The following is a 19,139-nucleotide window of genomic DNA, read 5'->3' as shown; positions in this document are numbered from 1 at the left end:
GCAAAAAGTGGATTAGATAAGTTTGGCTTTCTGCCAAGTAAGGGGCTGAGGAATGGCAAGTGGAGTTTAGTTTAGCCAAGTGTGCGGTGTTGCACTTTGGAAAGCGAGATCAAAGTAGGCCTTTCACAGTAAGCTGGAGAGTGCTTTAGAACAGAGTTCAAGTAGCCTAAAATGAAGCACCAGGTAGATGAGGCTGAGAAGAAAGTGTTTGGCACACTGGTCCTCAGTCAGAACACTGAGTATAAAAGTTGGAAGATCAAGGTGTAGTTGTACAAAATATTGCTGAGGCCATACTTGTAGTATTATATTCAGTTTTGATCACCCACCCTGCTATAGGAAAATGTTATTAAACTGGAAAGAATGCTGAAAAGATTTACGAGGATGTTGAGGGACTGAGTTTACTGGGAGTGTTTGGACAGGCTCAGACCTTATACCTTGGAACATCGGAGATTGAGAGATGCTCTTACATAGATAGGGTGAATGCATTCAGTGCTTCTCCCCCACAGTTAGAGAATCAAAAATTAGAGGACATAGGTTTAAGGTGAGGGGGTAAAAATTTAATAGGAACTTGAGGGGCAACTTTTTAATGCAAAGGGTGGTATGTCTATGGAAAGAGCTACCAAAAACCTCAGACATCTCCTTTATACAATGTTGATGTGTTTCAGGACATCACTGCTTTCGTCCCTGAACTCCCTACCATTCTCCATAGTAATGACAGATGAGCAGTATTCAGCTGAGCAATATGACAGATACTGTAGGAGCCATGTATCTGTTTTCTATCTTCATTGTTTTCTGTGTTGCACCATTATTATGACATGGGTGGTAAAAACAAGGAGTTTAGTTACGTATTCATGCCTTACCTTTAGCTTGTAGTTCAGTTATAGTTTAGTTGGAGTCAGTTAGAGACAGCAAGGCATGTGTTGACTGCTAATTTTGCTTAAACATTGTTTAATTATGCTTAATATCATTTAACTTTGCTTAAAATAATTTAATTGTGTTTAACTACATTGAAGAAAGCTTCAGTATGTTTCATACGCTAAGAATGTTTATTTGGTTGTATCACTAGTTTTAGTTTCATCGCCTCAAGATTGTTTGTTTTGCCAGTTGTTTAATAAAGAATCAAATATATGCTTCAATTTCCTTATTGGATTAGATCAGAGCTCCAAGAGGACAACCTTGTTGTGGTTTTTTGGAGGTTTGCACACCTCAATGACCTGGAGAGCAATGTTGGCTGGGGTCAGGGCTTTATGCTTTGGCTCCTGGTAGGATCACCCATGCCAAACAGGTCAAAGGGTAGTGGCCAGACTAAGAGTGGTCCATTGGTTCTCCAGGTTTGGGGGTTTAGCTCAGGACTGACAACCCTGACTGGTAAAACAAAACTGTTACGGAAACAGCAATGAAGAATCTTTCTATATCTGAGTGCGAGTCTCTACCTGGGACTTGCATGACTGACAGTAGTGAAAACTGAGAGAAAGCTGCTGACATGACGAAGGAAGCCCTGAACCCAGCCAGAGATGGAGACCCTTCATTGCTGCCTTAAATGTCAGTGGCAGTTTAAAAAAAAAGGTGTTGGTTGTTTGAGTAACCGTGACAGACACTAATAAAGATGGAAACAAATTGATTGGAGGGAGCACTATAGGTGTTGAGATCATGATATCCTTGACTGAAGAGTCTAGATTCTCAGGGCAAATGTTCAGCCATTTAGGTCTGATGAGAAATTTATCATACAGGCTTGTGAATTTTTAGATATGGACACTCAGTTGTTGAATACATTCAAGGCTGGGATCAGTAGACATCAGAGGACTAGAACTGAGGTGAAGCCAAAGGTCAGCTCTTGCACCAATGTTATTGTAGTGATTTAGTTTTAAAAATTTGGGATGGGATTATGAGCATCTTGTGACCTTCCCACAGGCCAAACAATCTGAAGTTGGGAGGAACCAAATTATAAACAAATTCACCCTATAGCTTCCTAGACTGCCCAGAAATGGTGTTATGTACCTTGGCAGGCAGCTCATCGGCGTTCGGTGCCTTCAATTTAAACTCCTTCCCGTCAGCTCCAACCAGCGAGTCGCGCTCGGGGTCAAATTTCAAGGTGCCAGCAATGGATAGGGCTGTAACGACCTGAGAAGAGAAAAGCACAATCACCAGGCTGTAGCTACTGCACTGCCCTCAGCGTTTCACCAGTTCTGATGCTACTCGGAGTATCAGTCCTAATCAGCCGGACAAGAGTAACGTGGCAGTAAACATGAAACACACTGCTCAGCATCTACGCGGAGGAAAAGAAGTGAGAGTTAATGAAACACAAGAGATTCTCTCAAAGCTGGAAATCCAGAGTAACACACACACAAAGTGCTGAAGGAACTCACAGGTCAGTAGCATCTATGAGCAGCAATAGAGTTGAACTTTTCGGCTGAAGGTTCTCAACCTGAAAAGTTAACCCGCTATTCTCCTCCACAGATGCATCCTGACCTGCTGAGTTCCTCTTGCAATTTGTACCGTGAGATTTAATAATCACTCTGGTAATCAATCTATTTACACCGTCCTTTATCAGCACATTACTAGCACTTGAGAGTACATTTTTTTTTGTCAGGTAAAGCTTTGAGATTTTTGTCAACATGACCCCCTTTACACGGCTGCAAATAACAATCCAAGAAAATGCTGTTCATGCCACCTTCGCATCCGTGGGTACAACATACTCCTGCCTATCTCCCCCTCCCCATCACCCCATTTCAGGGCACGGAAGCTATCTTATGCATCCGTTAGAAACTCAGTGTAATTACAATGCAAGGCCCAGCAACTCATTAGTCAGAGATTCAGATGTGGTTTTGTTGAAGTACATGACTTGTGCTGCCTTTCAACCCTAAGCTTACATTCCCACCTCACCAATTCCTTGTCACTGTTAACCTTGAAAAGGGCTCACATCTAATTAATTCTGCAATCAAATTATGAGATAACTAATAAAGTAGCTGTTGTCCAGTTAACTAGACCCAGTTCTTAACGGTTCGCAAGCTAAAACATTATTGACTGCTGCAACTCTCACAAATTGCTGGAGGAACTGTGACAAACCTGACGAAGAGTCTCGGCCCGGAATATGGACCATTTATTCCCCTCCACAGAAGCAGCCAAAGAAGACATAACTGTTTGTAATGTGCCTGGGACATGAAACGTTTGTTTCACTTCAATTTGAGAATTACAAAATCAGCTTCCATCATTTCAACCAGATGATTTGTGTTAGCTTTTGGATCTGCTTCACAATGCTACAAGTGAGCTTCTGCTTGTAAAGGTCTCACAGAGACAGAAGGTGAGCAGCTTTCTCTGATTTGATGGACCGAGGAGAGGTGTGTTATTCACCAATCAATACCATGCATGACCTTCTCCTTGTTTTAATTTAAGTGAACGTGACTAGATGATTGAGCCCAAGTTGCTTTCAATCAGACGTCAGGCACATGGGAGTCACTCTAGACAACACAGGTTCTGTGCATCCAGCTCCGTACTGGTGCTCTGATTCTGGGTGGGAGTCAGAGTCACTGTAGTCTTTCCCCATTCATGAGCTCACTTCTGGGCATGAGCATTTGATGGCTCTGGGCCTGTATTCACTGGAATTCAGAAGAATGAGGGGTGATCTAATTGAAACCCTTTGAATGTTGCAAGGCCTCAGTAGGGTGGATGTGGACAGGATGCCTCAGAATAGAGGGGCATCCTTTTAGAACAGAGATGAGGAGGAATTTCCTTAGTCAGAGAGTGGTGACTCGGTGGAATTTATTGCCACAGGTGGCTGTGGAGGCCAAGTCTTTAAGGCAGAGGTTGATAGATTCTTGATTGGTCAAGACCTGAAAGGATATGGGGAGAAGGCAGGAGATTGGGGCTGAGAGGGAAAATGAATCAGCCACGATGAAATGGCAGAACAGACTCAAAGGGCCAAATGGCCTAATTCTGCTCCTATATCATGGTTTTATGTTATGTGGCATTGTCAGTACAAAGCTGCTACATCCCGATACACATATATAAACTAGGGTGCCAAAGACTTTTGCACAGTACTGTACCATCATCATCATCATCATGTGCTGTGTTGTTTGACATGGGTGATCACAGACTTTCCATGACCATGATTGTTCTCAGCAAATTTTTCTACCGAAGTGGTTTGCCATTTCCTTCTTCCAGGCAGTGTCTTTACAGGATAGGTGACCCCAGCCATTATCAATCCTCTTCAGAGATTGCCTGGCATCAACAGTCGCATAACCAGAACTCGCGATGTGCACCAGCCGCTCATACGCCCATCCACCCCCTGCTCCCATGGCTTCACACGACCCTGATCAGGGGTGTGAGGGAGGGACTAAGCAGGTACTACACCTTGCCCAAGGGTTACCTGCAAGCTAGCGGAGGGAAGGAGCGCCTTACACCTCCATTGGTAGTGATGCATCTCCACCCTGCCACCCAACAGTACAGTATATTGGTTAAAGTAGGAAGGTGGTTGGGAAACCCAGGTAAGAGTACTTAGCTTTGTATTAGCTCAGTCGCATTAAGTGTTATTTGGTAACTGGAAAGACATAATATCCAGTACTGTGCAGAAGTCTTAGGCACTCTAGCCTATATATACGTGTGCCGAAGACTTCTGCACTATACCATACACATACATCCTGATACATATAGCCTTCGACTGACGGGATTAACTGCACTCTCTCCCTATGTTTTCAAGACGTGCAAGGAATGCGGCACTTCTTACTGTAATTTACGGTTTTTATTATGTATTGCAATGTACTGTTGCCGCATAACAACAAATTTTCCGACATGTGCCAGTGATATTAAGCCCGACTCTGGGCTTGTTTGAACATTAAATGAAACAGAAAGTTGTGTTCTATGGACTTTACCTCAGGTGATGTGACAAAGGCATGGGTAGCAGGGTTGGCATCATTGCGCCCAGTGAAGTTCCTGTTGTAGGAGGTCACAATCGTGTTCTTTTCACCTTTCTTAACGTCCCGCCTTGATTGGAAACAAAAACAAAAATATAGAAATAATTAACACTCGAAAGCAAAGATACTGAAAATACCAAAGATCTGAAATAATATGCTGGAAGCACTCATGACCTACTGAACATTTCCAACAGTTTCTGTTTATATTTTGGGCTTAACTATGACTTGCTATAGTACCAATTCAAACTAAGTGCCCATGCCAACACAATCCTGTCAAAAATAAGGGAAACCAACTCTCACCCTTTTCGAGCTTCAGTTTCATTGCACCTTCCAGACGGACATTAAAGTGATGTGCAAGATTGTCTCTGGTGATTGACAGAGCAGAGCAACAATAACACATACTGCATGGAGGACATACTTCAATAATCTTTCTTTCAATGTCATTCACTTCAGGAAGTGGGGTGGAGTACACACCCTTGTCTGTATCAATGGTGCTGAGATGCAGATGGCTAAGAACTTCAAGTTCCTAGGGGTAAATAACAGCAACAATTTGTCCTGGTCTAACAACAGACAATATGGCCAAGAAAGGTTAAGGAAATTTAGCATTTCCCCAATAACCTTCACCAGTTTTTACAAGTGTATCCTATCTGGATTCATCACAGCTTGCTATGGCAACTGCTCTGCCCCATACTGCAGAAAGTTGTGAACATAGTCCAGTCCATCACACAAACCAGCCTCTCCTCCACTGACTCGTGTTGCCTCAGGAAAACAGCCGAAGTGATAAAGGACACCCCACCCCATTCCAGTTGTCTTCTCTTCTCCCTTACACTGTCAGGCAGAATGCACAAAAGCAGGAAAACAGATCCCACTAGGGCTCAAATACAAGTTTTATCCTGTTGTTGTTATAAGACTGTTGATCAGCGGATGATAACCTTTTCAACCTTATTGGCTAGGAAAGCCATTTTACTTAAATGGAAGGACCCCAACCTTCCTACCTTCTTTTAATGGCTTTCCTCTATTATGTCCTGTTTAAGTCTAGAGAAAATAAGAAGTCGGACATTGGATACATCCTTTAAATTTGAAGAAATCTGGCGACCTTTTATTCAATATTTTCATATGATCTGATTTTTGTACTGATTCTCTTCTGTTTTTTCAGAACCTTGGATTTGATCAGAGAGTCTCTCTTCTCTTGGTAAACTCTGCTGTCATCAATGATGCCCTCACCTGCATCTCCTCCATTTCCCGCATTTCGGTTTTCACCCCATCCTCCCGCCACCACAACAGGGACAGAGTTCCCCTTGTCCTCACCTACCACCCCACCAGCCTCCGGATCCAGCACATTATCCTCCACAACTTCCGCCTCCTTCCAAAGGACCCCACCACTAAGCACATCTTTCCCTCTCCACCCCTCTCCGCTTTCCACAGGGATCCTAACCTCCGCGACTCCCTGGTCCACACATCCCTCTCCACGGATCTCCCACCCGGCACTTATCCCTATAAGCGCAAGTGCTACACCTGTCCCTACATCGCCTCTCTTTCCACCATTCAGGGCTCCAAATAGTCCTTCCAAGTAAGTGAGGCAATACTTCACTTGTGAGTCTGTTGGAGTCACCTATTTCATCTGGTGCTCCCGGTGCAGCCTCCTCTACATCGGTGAAACCCAACGCAGATTGGAGGACCGCTTCGTCGAGCATCTCCACTCCGTCCACCAAAACAGACAGGATCTCCCAGTAGCCACCCACTTCAACTCTGCTTCCCACTCCCATTCAGATATGTCCATACATGGCCTCCTCTACTGCCATGATGAGGCTAAACTCAGGTTGGAGGAGCAACACCTCATATACCGTCGAGGTAGTCTCCAGCCCCTTGGTATGAACATAGAATTCTCCAACTTCCAGTAATTCTCTCCCCCTCCCTTCCTCTATCCCTATGTCACTCTGCCCCCTCCCCCAGCTGCCTATCACCTCCCTCATGGTTCTGCCTCTTTCTACTACCCATTGTGTTTTCCCCTATTCCTTCTTCACCTTTCCTGCCTATCATCTCCCTGCCTCCCCTCCCTCACCCCTTTATCTTTCCCCTTACCGGCTTTTCACCTGGAACCTACCAGCCTTCTCCTTCCCACCCTCCCCGCACCTTCTTTATAGGGTCTCTGCCCCTTCCCCCTACAGTCCTGACATAGGGTTCCGGCCCAAAATGTCGACCGATCTTTTCCACGGATGCTGCCTGACCTGCTGAGTTCCTCCAGCGTGTTGTGAGTGTTGCTCTCTTCTCTTGGTTTTTCTCTCAGGATGGACTGCCCAGTCCTTTTTTTTCTGTTTAGAATAGTTTTTTTTTTCTTTTTTTATATAAAAATTTCTAATAGTCTTTCCTTTCTTCATAAATTGATAAGAGGAGAATGAATTACATTTTTTTTTCTGTATTATACATTCTGTATCAAATTTATACTTTGCAGATCAACACTATGCGTGATTCTGATACTGTTTATTTTACCTTCTGTATGTACTGTTATTGACATATATACCAGAGATATTCTCCTCCTGTTTGTATACACACTTTTTAAAAAAAATCAATAAAAAGATTGAAAAAAGAAAGAAAGAAAGACTGTAGAACAAATGTTTTGTACAATAAAGTAAATTTCTCGTGAACACAAAATACTCAATGCTGGGGTCAAAGCAACATTCACAACACGCTGGAGGAACTCAGCAGGTCGGGCAACATCCGTGGAAAAGATCAGTCGTTTCCATGGATGCTGCCCGACCTGCTGAGTTCCTCCAGCGTGTTGTGAAAGTAAACTCTTCATCTCTCAATCTGCTTCATCTTATTTACACCTTATTATCTACTTACACCTTATTTATCTACCTACACTATACTCTCACTCTAAATGCAATAATATATTAATGTATTGTTTTGATTTTCCTTTTATACAACCTTAATGTACTGTATTTCAAGGTTCAAGGTACATTTATTATCAAAGTATGTATGCAGTACACAACTCTGAGATTTATCTTCTCCAGATAGCCATGAAACAAAGAAAATCATAGAAGCCACACACAAAGTGCTGGAGGAGCCATCTATGGAAAAGAGTGAACAGTCGATGTTTTGGGCTGAAACCCTTCATAAGGACTGGGAAAAAAGATGATAAGCTAGAGCAAGAAGGTGGGGGGAGGGGAGAAAGAAGTACAAGATGGTATGTGCTAGGTGAAACCGGAAGAGGGTGAGGGTGAACTAAAGAGCAGGGAAGTTGACTGGTGAAAGAGATAAAGGGCTGGAGAAGGGGGAATCTGACAGGAGAAAGTAGAAGCCCATGGAAGAAAGGGAAGGGGAAGCAACACCAGAGGGAGGTGATGGGCAGGTAAGGAGATAAAGTTAAAGAGGGAAACAGAAATGGGAAAGGCGAAGGGGGTGGGGTGGGGTATGTGCGTAATTACCGGAAGTTACAGAAGTCAATGTTCATGCCACCAGGTTGGAGGCTACCCAGACGGAATGCAAGGTGTTGCTCTTCCACCTTAAGTGTGGCCTCATCACGACAATCAGAATGAGAATGGGAAGTGGAATTAAAATGGGGGGCCACTGGGAGATCTTGCTTCTTCTGGCGGATGGAGGGTAGGTGCTCGGCGAAACGGTCTCCCAATCCATGCCGGGTCTCACCGATATACAGAAGGCCACACTGGATACATAATTCTAAGAAGAAGCTGAGAGCTTTAAAGCCCTCCTGATGGGGGGATGGATGTGTATTGGGACTGGATGTCCATGGTGAAAATGAAATGATCAGGGCCAGGGAACCTGAAGTCGTTGAAAAGATCCAGAGCGCGTGAAGCGTCACGGCTGTAGATAGGAAGGTACTGAACCAGGGTCGGGATATGCAGACATAAGTTCTGTGAGGCAGGAACAAGCAGAAACAATGGGTCTACCTGAACAGGTAGGTTTGCGGAAGTAGAAACGGGAGGTGTGGAGTGAGGGAACAATGAGGTTGGTAGTAGTGGATGGGAGATCCCCAGAAGCATAGAACCTGCTGAAAGGAAAACATCAACCCCAAACAACTAGTGTAAACAAGGACATCAAAACCCCAAGCCCCAAACCCCCAACCCCACACTGTCTGTAAAGAAAAAAAAACACAGAAGTGTAACCTCTCTACCTGTCCCACTGTCCAATGCAGGGCCCACATGCATTAGCGAGAACAATCCCACCGACATCCCTCAGAACTTGAGCCTGTGAAGACAGAAAGTACTGTTAAGTTTGTCTCATTGTTCAATCTCAGAACAAAGCACCCCCCCCCCGTAGAAAACCTCTTTGCCTCAAGCTGCAGAACTCAAAAACAAGGCCAGTCACCCATCTACAAAGAAAATTTGTTATGCAAATACATTGGCCCTTTTAATTACACTCCCAAATGGGGAGCACTGAATGAGCTAGGAATTGTTACATTCTTTAAAGTAATAAAGAAGCTGCCTCCAGCCTCTATCCCCAAGAGGACCACAACTTTGTCTTAGGGTTTGAAGGCTTGTGTGTCTCAATGACCCAGAGAGCTATGCTGGCTGGAGTTAGGGCCTTGTTTTGGCTCTTGGTAGGGTCACCCATGCCAAACAGGTCAAAGGGTAGAGGCCAAAATAAGAGTGGTCCATCAGTCCTCCAGGTTTAGGGGTTCAACTCAGGGCTAACAACCCTGACTGGTCAAAAATCAATTGTTACAGAAACAGCAATGAACAATCATTCTATATCGGTGTACAAAGGTGGAGGACCTTCATTGCTGCCCTAAACGCCAGCGACGTACTGGGCAGTGAGTAAGTGTACATCATCTGCAGCCCTATGCAGAGTTGTCTGATAACTATTAGAGAGCTCAAGACAAAATGTAAGTACATTTAATCCATCTTTCCTGCCCTTTTCCCACTATCCACCTCTTTCAAAAGGTGGTACGAACTACTCAAAATAATTCTATGCTATCACTTTTGGAAGAGTTTATTAAATGGTGATATAGAAGTTACGCAGACACGTGAGACTGCAGATGCTGAAATCTGGAGCAAGGAGCAAAAAGCAAACTGCTGGAGGAATGCTGCAGGCCAGGCAGCATCTGTGGTGGAAAGTGGACTGTTGATACTTCGGTTCAAGACTCTTCACCTGGACAGGGTATTCAGCTCCACACCCTTCAGCTGAACTAAATAATTATGCGGTGACTGATCAGCAGAAAAATTTGATAGCTGAAAATTCAGCAGTCCTATGATTCCATCCAATCTGAATTTCAGTGAAGTACCCTTAGTTCAGAATTATAGTTATCAGAATCAGAATCAGGTTTATTATCACCAGCATGTGACGTGAAATAAGGGTGCCATCGTCTACCTGCTGAACCGTGTCTACGCCCACCTGGACAAGCCAGCGAGCACTGTGAGGGTCATGTTTTTTGACTTCTCCAGTGCGTTCAACACCATCCACCCTGCTCTGCTGGGGGAGAAGCTGACAGTGATGCAGGTGGATGCTTTCCTGGTGTCATGGATTCTTGATTACCTGACTGGCAGACCACAGTATGTGTGCTTGCAACACTGTGTCCGACAGAGTGATCAGCAGCACTAGGGCTCCACAGGGGTCTTGTCTCCCTTTCTCTTCACCATTTACACCTCGGACTTCAACTACTGCACAGTCTTATCATCTTCAGAAGTTTTCTGATGACTCTGCCATAGTTGGATGCATCAGCAAGGGAGATGAGGCTGAGTACAGGGCTACGGTAGGAAACTTTATCACATGGTGTGAGCAGAATTATCTGCAGCTTAATGTGAAAAAGACTAAGGAGCTGGTGGTAGACCTGAGGAGAGCTAAGGTACCGGTGACCCCTGTTTCCATCCATGGTGGAGGATTACAGATACCTGGGGATACGAATTGACAATAAACTGAACTGGTCAAAGAACACTGAGGCTGTATACAAGAAGGGTCAGAGCCATCTCTATTTCCTGAGGAGACTGAGGTCCTTTAACATCTGCCGGATGATGCTGTGGATGTTCTACGAGTCTGTGGTGGCCAGTGCTATCATGTTTGCTGTTGTGTGCTGGGGCAGCAGGCTGAGGGTAGCAGACACCAACAGAATCAACAAACTCATTCGTAAGGCCAGTGATGTTGTGGGGATGGAACTGGACTCTCTGACGGTGGTGTCTGAAAAGAGGATGCTGTCCAAGTTGCATGCCATCTTGGACAATGTCTCCCATCCACTACTTAATGTACTGGATGGGCACAGGAGTACATTCAGCCAGAGACTCATTCCACTGAGATGCAACACAGAGCGTCATAAGAAGTCATTCCTGCCTGTGGCCATCAAACTTTACAACTCCTCCCTTGGAGGGTCAGACACCCTGAGCCAATAGGCTGGTCCTGGACTTAACTGCCTGGCATAATTTACATATTACTATTTAACTATTTATGGTTTTATTACTATTTATTATTTATGGTGCAACTGTAACGAAAACCAATTTCCCCCGGGATCAATAAAGTATGACTATGACTAAATTTATTAACTTAGCAGCAGCAGTTCAATGCAATACATAATCTAGCAGAGAGACAAAAATAATAATAAATAAAATAAAACATAATAATAAATAAACAAGAAAATCAATTACATATATTGAATAGATTTAAAACATACAAAAGCAGAAAATACTGCATATTAAAAAAAGAAGTGAGGTAATGTCCAAAGCTTCAATGCCCATTTAGGAATCAGATGGCAGAGGGGAAGAAGCTATTCCTGAATCGCTGAGTGTGTGAGGGGCACCTAGGTGCGACTCGAGTAGCAGCAGTACTCTCAATGGATACGATTAAATATTCTCGTTTCAGCCTGTTACAGCTAAAAAGGACAACTGCTTCCAAGGTCAGTACAGTCAACAAAGACGTCTTAATGCGTTTCAATGAACTAGTTATATACTCACGTATCCATCCCTCTCGATGGTAGCACGGATCTGCTCGGAGCCTGGTGTTACAGTGAACTGGGACTTGCACTTCAGTCCGTGGTCAATCGCCTGTTGTGCCACAGCAGCTGACCGGCCCATATCCTCATAACTGCTGTTGGTGCAGCTGCCGATCAGGCCTGGCAATACACAAACAATGGCCCATTTTAGTACAGGTATCAAAGTATCAAATCAACAGCTCTATTTCTCATTTACGACCCACCTTATTCAGCCTGTTTAAATATTAAACTGTAAGTTGGCTCATTATTGTCACATAGCAAGGCACAGTGAAAAATTTGCCTCGCATAGCTTTCATACAGAACAATTCATTACACAGTGCCTTGAGGCAGTAAAAGTTAAAATAACAGAATACAGAATAAAGTGCTACAGTACAGAGTGCAGAGCAGGTAGACAGGAAGGTGCAAGGTCATAATGAGGTAGATCGCGAGGTCAGGAGTCCATTTCATTGTGTACCAGGAAACATTCAATAGCCTTATAATACCGGGGTAGAAGCTACTCCTGAGCCTGGTGGCATGTGCCTTCAGGATTTGGTACCTTCGGCCCGATGGGAGAGGGAAAAGAGAGGATGTCCAGGGAGGGTTAATTATGTGACAAGAAATGAAGACAGAATCCACAGAGCGAAGGCTGTGCAGAGTTGTGTCTACAATTCACCGTGGCCATGAGCAGAGAGGTTACCACAACAAGCTGTGATGCATCCAGATTGTATGCTTTCTATGGTGCATTGATAAACATCAGTGAGGGAGTTGGAATTATACCAAAACTGATCAATGTTAAGGTGTTTGGTAATCTTCCACATTCACTGTCCCTTAAGTGTATCAAAATGGCAAACTCACAACCTGTCCTCCAAGATGCATCAATGGTTCAGAAACATATCCAGGAAAGATGAAAATTACACTAATTCCTGCATTGGTTACACTGGACAACAAAATTGTTCGAAGGTGTTGCTTGCTCGGAATGTTTTTTTTCTGATTATAAGACTTCTTGAAGCTGAACACAAGTACAATTTCTGGAATTTGGAGAAACAAGAAATTAACTTTTATTGAATATAATTCATTTAATTGCATAATGGGGCTGACCCTTTGCAGTAGTTCAACTAAGCTAAAAATGTTTTGCTGATGATTTTCGTTCATACTCAGTGTCTGAGGCTTCTTGTTTAAGTATCCAACAATAATCAGCCAGCATTGATGGATTCCAGTTGCCCTGATACCGTTTCTCCATGATCGCAATGTCCCAGTGAAACCTTTCACCATGCTCGTCATTGACAGTGCCAAGATTTGCAGGGACGAAGTCTAAATGGGAATGCAGAAAATGAATCTTTAGTGACATGTTGCTCTGCATGCTTTTGTACACTTGAAGCGTTGTCAACCAGCTGCACGTAGTTTGGTGTTTTGTAGTTGCCAAGAAAAATTTTCAACAACATCCTTGATCGCCTTCTATGTGACTTTCTCTGGTCCCACTAGATGTTCTTCAAAACTCCTTCCTTAATCTTAGCATCAGTTATTCTGACTTGAATTATGAATTGAAATAATAAATATAGGCTATTTAAAAAAATACTGCATGCTAGGGAAATTTCATGGTGAATTTCATGATCAGCAGCCCAAAATCCATTAAGATACATCCAAAGTATCTGGGATGCAAGATCTTTGTTGTGCACTGATATTCGTACACATTAAAGTACAGATTTAATGCAGCTGTACAGGGCATCTTAGCCTGCTGTTTAAGTTATTTTCTTCCCACATTCCAAACTCATGGGTTATCAGAATCAGGTTTAATATCACCAGCATGTGTCGTGAAATTTGTTGTTAGTAGTTTAATTGGTCACATGGTTGTAATTGTGTTACCACGTTGTATCTCTAAAAAAAAATTGTCCACCAATGCTTAAAGGTGAAGCTGATACGTGAACAATGACAATAGGTTATGGTCCCAGAAGCCTGCAGCACCACACTGAAGGTAAAGCTTTAATGATAGAGGGGATTAAACAAGTCTCTGTAACTCCATTGTGCAACCTTGCTCCAAAAAGATGTAAGACAGGTACGATAAAAAGGTGAAGGTAGCTGACGAAGGAACAGAAGGATTGCACCTGCACATTTTGACAGCAGCTGGGGAGGAAATGTCAGAGACATGACAAATTATTACAGTGAGTATATAGCCCAGGACAGGCAGACAGCTTATGCAATGGCATTACATAAAAACAAATGGAAGTAGAATGAGGCCAACCAATTACAAGTTGATGCACTTAATCCAGACATAGAAAGATAACGACATCCTGATACAAATATTGAAGCGAATACGTCGTGTGGAAATTGGCCAGTCTGCCCATCTAGTGCTAACTGCTCTGCAACTGGCCTTCCTCTCTTCCTACTGCACCTCAACCTGTCAGCATGCTTAAAACCTGTTCCTTCTAATACATCTGTGCTAGTTCCATCCAGCACTGATGGTTCTGTGTTTCACTGCTGCCAAGTAGTTAACAGGAGAAATGGAGGGTTCCTCAACCAGCCTTTGCCTCACGCCCTTCAGACATTCATCCTCTGTGCCTCGACCGGTCCATCAGATGAACTCTGTTAACTGAACACTGTGCAGTGATCAAACCTGCGATGGAAGTCTTTTCAAATTTATAATATCAATAAGATCAGAGTACAGTGGGTAGTTTTGGGCCGGTTATTCAAGTAAGGATGTCATTGAGAGGGTCCAGAGGAGGTTCACAAGAATGATCCTGAATATGAAAGAGTTAATATACAAGGACTGTTTGATAGCTCTAGGGCTGTAGTCGCTGGAGTTTAGAAGAATGAAGGGGGGTATGTCGTTGAAAACCATCAAATATTGAAAGGCCTGGATAGAGTGGACGTGGAGAGGATGTTTCCTATACTGGGGGAGTCCAGGTCCAGAGGGCACAGCCACAGAGCAGAGCACAAGGACATCCCTTTAGAGCAGAGATGAGGAGAAATTTCTTTAGCCAGAGGGTGAAGGATTGTGGAATTCATTGTCACAGACAGCTTTGGAGGCCAAGTTATTGGATATATTTAAAGCAGAGGTTGATCGGTTTTTGATTAGTTAAGGTATCAAAGGTTACGGGGAGGTGGTGGGAGAATGATGCTGAGAGTAATAATAAATCAGCCATGACTGAATGGCAGAGCAGACTTGATGGGCCGAGTGGCCTAATTCTGCTCCTATGTCTTATGATCTTAACAGAAAAGATGCAAGATATTTGTATTTTCCTTAGTGTTTTGATAAGAGAGCACAAAGTAGGCCACCAAGTGTGAAACCAGGGCACACAGCTAGCTAGAAAATAGTTAAGATAGGGTAAAGGTCAGCATAGAACCAGAGGTAGATAGAATCTGTTGTACACAGAGATCACAGAGCTGCTACCACTCCTATTCACCATTTACCATAAAAACTGTTGCACAACTCATTCCTCACTAAAGAGGAGTTCAGTCTAAGGAAAATATCTTTGACCTCACAATACATTTAGTTTTTTCACTATAACATAATGATTAATAATGCTTCTCAGGTTGGTAGGTCTTGACCAGTGATGCTGGGACCCCAGCTGCTCCCGACCTATTCCTACGTTTATGACCTTGGCTGAGGGGACCAAAATCCTTCTCTCCAAGTTTGCTGATGACACTAAACTAGTTGGCAATGAGAGTATGGAGGAGGAGTATAGAGACATCCAGGAGATACAGTCAAGCTGATGGTCAGATAGACTATCATGCGGCAAAATGTGAGGTAATTCATATTGGTACACAAAACAGAAATGCAATGTACTTACTTAAATGTAAGAGAAAAATTGTTTATATTAGTGTGCTTTTAAACAACTCATTGAAAACCAACATGCAGGCTCAAGGAATGATCAGAAAATGGAGAGTTAACTTCTGTTACAAGGTGCATCTTTCAAATTTATATTGGCTCAGTTGTAGTTCATTTGAAAAAGAGATCGATTGATTTCTTGATCTGAGACTTCCGGTAGCGCTCATGGAGTGAAGTCGCATTCTTGACTTGCTCCATTACCTCTGAGTTTTTCTTCTTATGATCAGCTATATTTTAATTAACCATTAAGGCATCAACTTTTACAATACTTTGAAACAAATTGGGCTCTTCGATAATTGGATGCGTTTAAGGTCTGCTATGTCTAAGAATGGAAAAAACGGGAAGGACGGCAAACCTCCGGTTAGACCGAAAGGTACCGATTTCCCTCCGATTGAACCACCGGTGACTTTGAAAGCTATATCAGAGCTAATTCAAAGGGAAATTTCAACCTCTGTTACGGAGCTGATTCGTGCGGAAATTTCAACTAGTTTCCAGAAAATTGCCGATTCAATCGAGAAGATACAGATATCTATTACGGAACATTGGTCGGCTATATCTGATCTTCAAAAATCCACGCAACAAAGTGAGCTCAAGATGGAGAAAATCGAAGAAACAATTAATGTAATGAAGAAGAAAATCGACTTTCTGACCTTTGAAAACTCTGACTTAGAATCCAGAATGCGACGGCAGAATCTTCGAATGATTGGTGTGCGTGAAGCTGTTGAATCCGATAACCCTATGAAGTATTTTTCTCAACTTTTAAAAGATGCATTTCCTACTGTATTTCCTGACCAACCACCGTTATTGGATCGTGTTCACAGAGTTCCATCATACTTGCCTAGGTCAGATAAACCTAGACATGTCATTTTACGTTTTCATTACTTTCAAGACAAGGAGAAACTGTTTCGTTTCGTTCGATCTAAAGGTTACATTGATTTTCTGGATCTTAAGTTCCGATTCGTGGAGGATTTCAGTAAACCAATCCGGGATCAACGGGTTCGTTACAGATCTGTGATGTCGGAACTCTACAAGATGGATTTAAGACCAGCGCTGCTTTACCCTGCACGTCTAAGGACTCGTACGTTGGATGGAGCCCTCCGTTTTTTTGACTCTCCATCGGATGCCCAGAGTTATCTGGATCAATTTTCACCTTCAACATCTTAATCGTAATTTTTTAACTATCTCCGTTGATCGGAGGTTGTGAATTTGTCGGTCTTAATTTTTTTTGCCCTATATGGGCAGAAAAGTTTATTTTTGATTATTTAATATGGTTGCTAAACTTTCTTTTTAACTGCGTCATTTCTTTCTTTTTCCCAGGGGATTCTGGGTGGTTATTTCCTCACCGTCATTTTACGTATTTCCTTTGTGGCCTTAAATTTTGTAGTTTTTTTAAATCTATTTTGTTTTGTAGGTTTTTATAACTAGTTTATGTTAATAATCTCATTTTTTTTTGTTTTGTTTACTCATGGGTCTGGGGTTTATTGCGGTTTTTTAAATATTTTCTGGCTTTTATTCTGTTACATTATGTGTTTATTTTAATTGAGTTATCTTTTTTTTATTCTTTTACTGTTTTATAATCAGCTGATCTTTTTTATATTTACACTTTTTTTAGGGAGCGTATACCGGAAGTCATGGGGGTAGTTTTAGTGCTTGCTTCTTTCGGGCTGGCCTGCGTTAGATTTAGCCTTGGGGTCATGGGGTGAGATGGTGGGAGGGGCTTCACGTTTTAGTTTCCTTCTTCTTGGGCTATATACATTATTGAAGTATTGGTTGCGTTCTTCTTCCCGGTATCTCTTGTATGTTCTGTTCCCTTTCCGGGTTCGTGGGTCGAGCCTATCGTCAATCCTCCTTGTTGCGGGTTGACTTTAGGGTTTATGGAGTCTATTATTAATTTTGTCTCCTGGAATACTAATGGTCTTAATCATCCTATTAAAAGGAAAAAAGTTTTTAAAGTGTTCCGGAGACTTAAAGCACAAATTTTATTTTTACAAGAGACCCATGTGCAAAGGGGGGACAGACTATGTTCTTTTAAATTCTGGAAGGAACAACAGTTTCATTCGAACTCCAATGCTAAGATTCGAGGCGTCTCTATTTTTATAGACTCCTCAGTTACTTTTATACAACATGATATTATTTCTGATCCAAATGATAGATTTCTATTGGTTAGTGGTCTACTATTTAATAAAAAAGTAGTTTTGGTTAATGTCTATGCTCCTAATATGGACTGTCCGGAATTTTATAAATCATTATTTAATCAGTTCCCGAATTTGAAAGAGTTTTCATTGATCTGGGGCGGAGATCTTAATACCTGTTTGTCTCCAGCTTTGGACCGTTCGGCTCCTCTACGGACCTTACCTAATAAATCTGCAACTTTGATTAATTCATTCCTTTCTGATTCTGGGTCGACGGACATTTGGCGTTTTTTGCATCCTCAGGAAAAAGATTTTTCTTTTTTTTCACATGTTCACCATTCCTATTCAAGAATTGATTATTTCTTTATTGATTCTCGTCTTATTTCTTCAGTGATTAAATGTGATTATGACTCTATAACCATTTCGGATCATGCTCCACTTAAGCTTTCTATTAAAATTCTGGCCAATATACAAAATAATAGACAATGGCGTTTTAATTCGCTGTTGCTTCAGGACTCGGACTTTGTTAACTTTATGAATGAACAGATTGATTTTTTTTTTACAATTAACTATACAGAGGATATTTCTGTGAACATTCTTTGGGACACTTTTAAAGCTTATATTCGTGGTCAGATTATCTCGTATTCTGCTGCTTTGAGGAAGAAGCTGAAGAAGGAGGAGTTGGTAATTGTGGACAAGATTAAGGAAATTGCTAAGAAATATGTTATAGCTCCTTCTGAGGAGTTATATAAACAAAGAACTGAACTTCAAATGGAACACAGTTTATTACTCTCGTCCTCGACTGTAAACCAATTAAAGAAAACAAGAAGTGAATTTTATGTACACAGTGACAAAATTGGCAAACTGTTGGCTAATCAACTGAAGTCTAATTATGCTAAATCTCAAATTAATCAGATTTATAACCAAAATGACCGACTGATACTTGATCATGTGGGGATTAATCAAACCTTCTGCGATTTTTATTCTTCCTTATATCAATCAGAGTCTCCTCGAGATTCTAAATATATGAATGATTTTTTAGATAATCTAGACTTCCCTGAGATTTCACAGGATATGTCTTCTAGGTTAGATACTCCGATTACCATGGATGAGATTAAGAATGTTATTTTCTCTATGAATTTGGGGAAAGCTCCTGGCCCTGATGGGTTTACCGTAGAATTTTATAAATGTTTTGCTCCTTCATTAATCCCTTGGTTCTGTAGGGTTTTTGAGGCTTCATTAAAACTTGGTAAACTTCCTGAATCTTTCAATAGAGCGTCAATTTCTCTAATATTAAAGAAGGATAAAGATCCTGCTTAATGTGCATCTTATAGACCAATATCTTTATTAAA

General features: G+C 42.1%; 1 protein-coding gene across 1 annotated transcript in view; it reads right to left on the bottom strand.

The window, feature by feature from the left end:
* aco2 (aconitase 2, mitochondrial) overlaps positions 1–19,139 on the bottom strand; it is an 85,778-nt gene that overhangs the window by 17,674 nt on the left and 48,965 nt on the right. Inside the window, exons 10-13 of the mRNA XM_063062737.1 lie at positions 11,813–11,970; positions 9,046–9,119; positions 4,869–4,980; positions 1,999–2,121 (exon numbers count right to left, since the gene is read on the bottom strand). Of these exons, the coding sequence (XP_062918807.1) occupies positions 1,999–2,121; positions 4,869–4,980; positions 9,046–9,119; positions 11,813–11,970 (467 nt within the window). The remainder of the gene's footprint in view (positions 1–1,998; positions 2,122–4,868; positions 4,981–9,045; positions 9,120–11,812; positions 11,971–19,139) is intronic.

This window comes from Mobula hypostoma, chromosome 11, assembly GCF_963921235.1.
Source record: "Mobula hypostoma chromosome 11, sMobHyp1.1, whole genome shotgun sequence".
Classification (NCBI taxonomy): domain Eukaryota; kingdom Metazoa; phylum Chordata; class Chondrichthyes; order Myliobatiformes; family Myliobatidae; genus Mobula; species Mobula hypostoma.
Note: the sequence above shows the minus strand (reverse complement) of the source record. Positions and strands in the feature narration are given on the sequence as shown.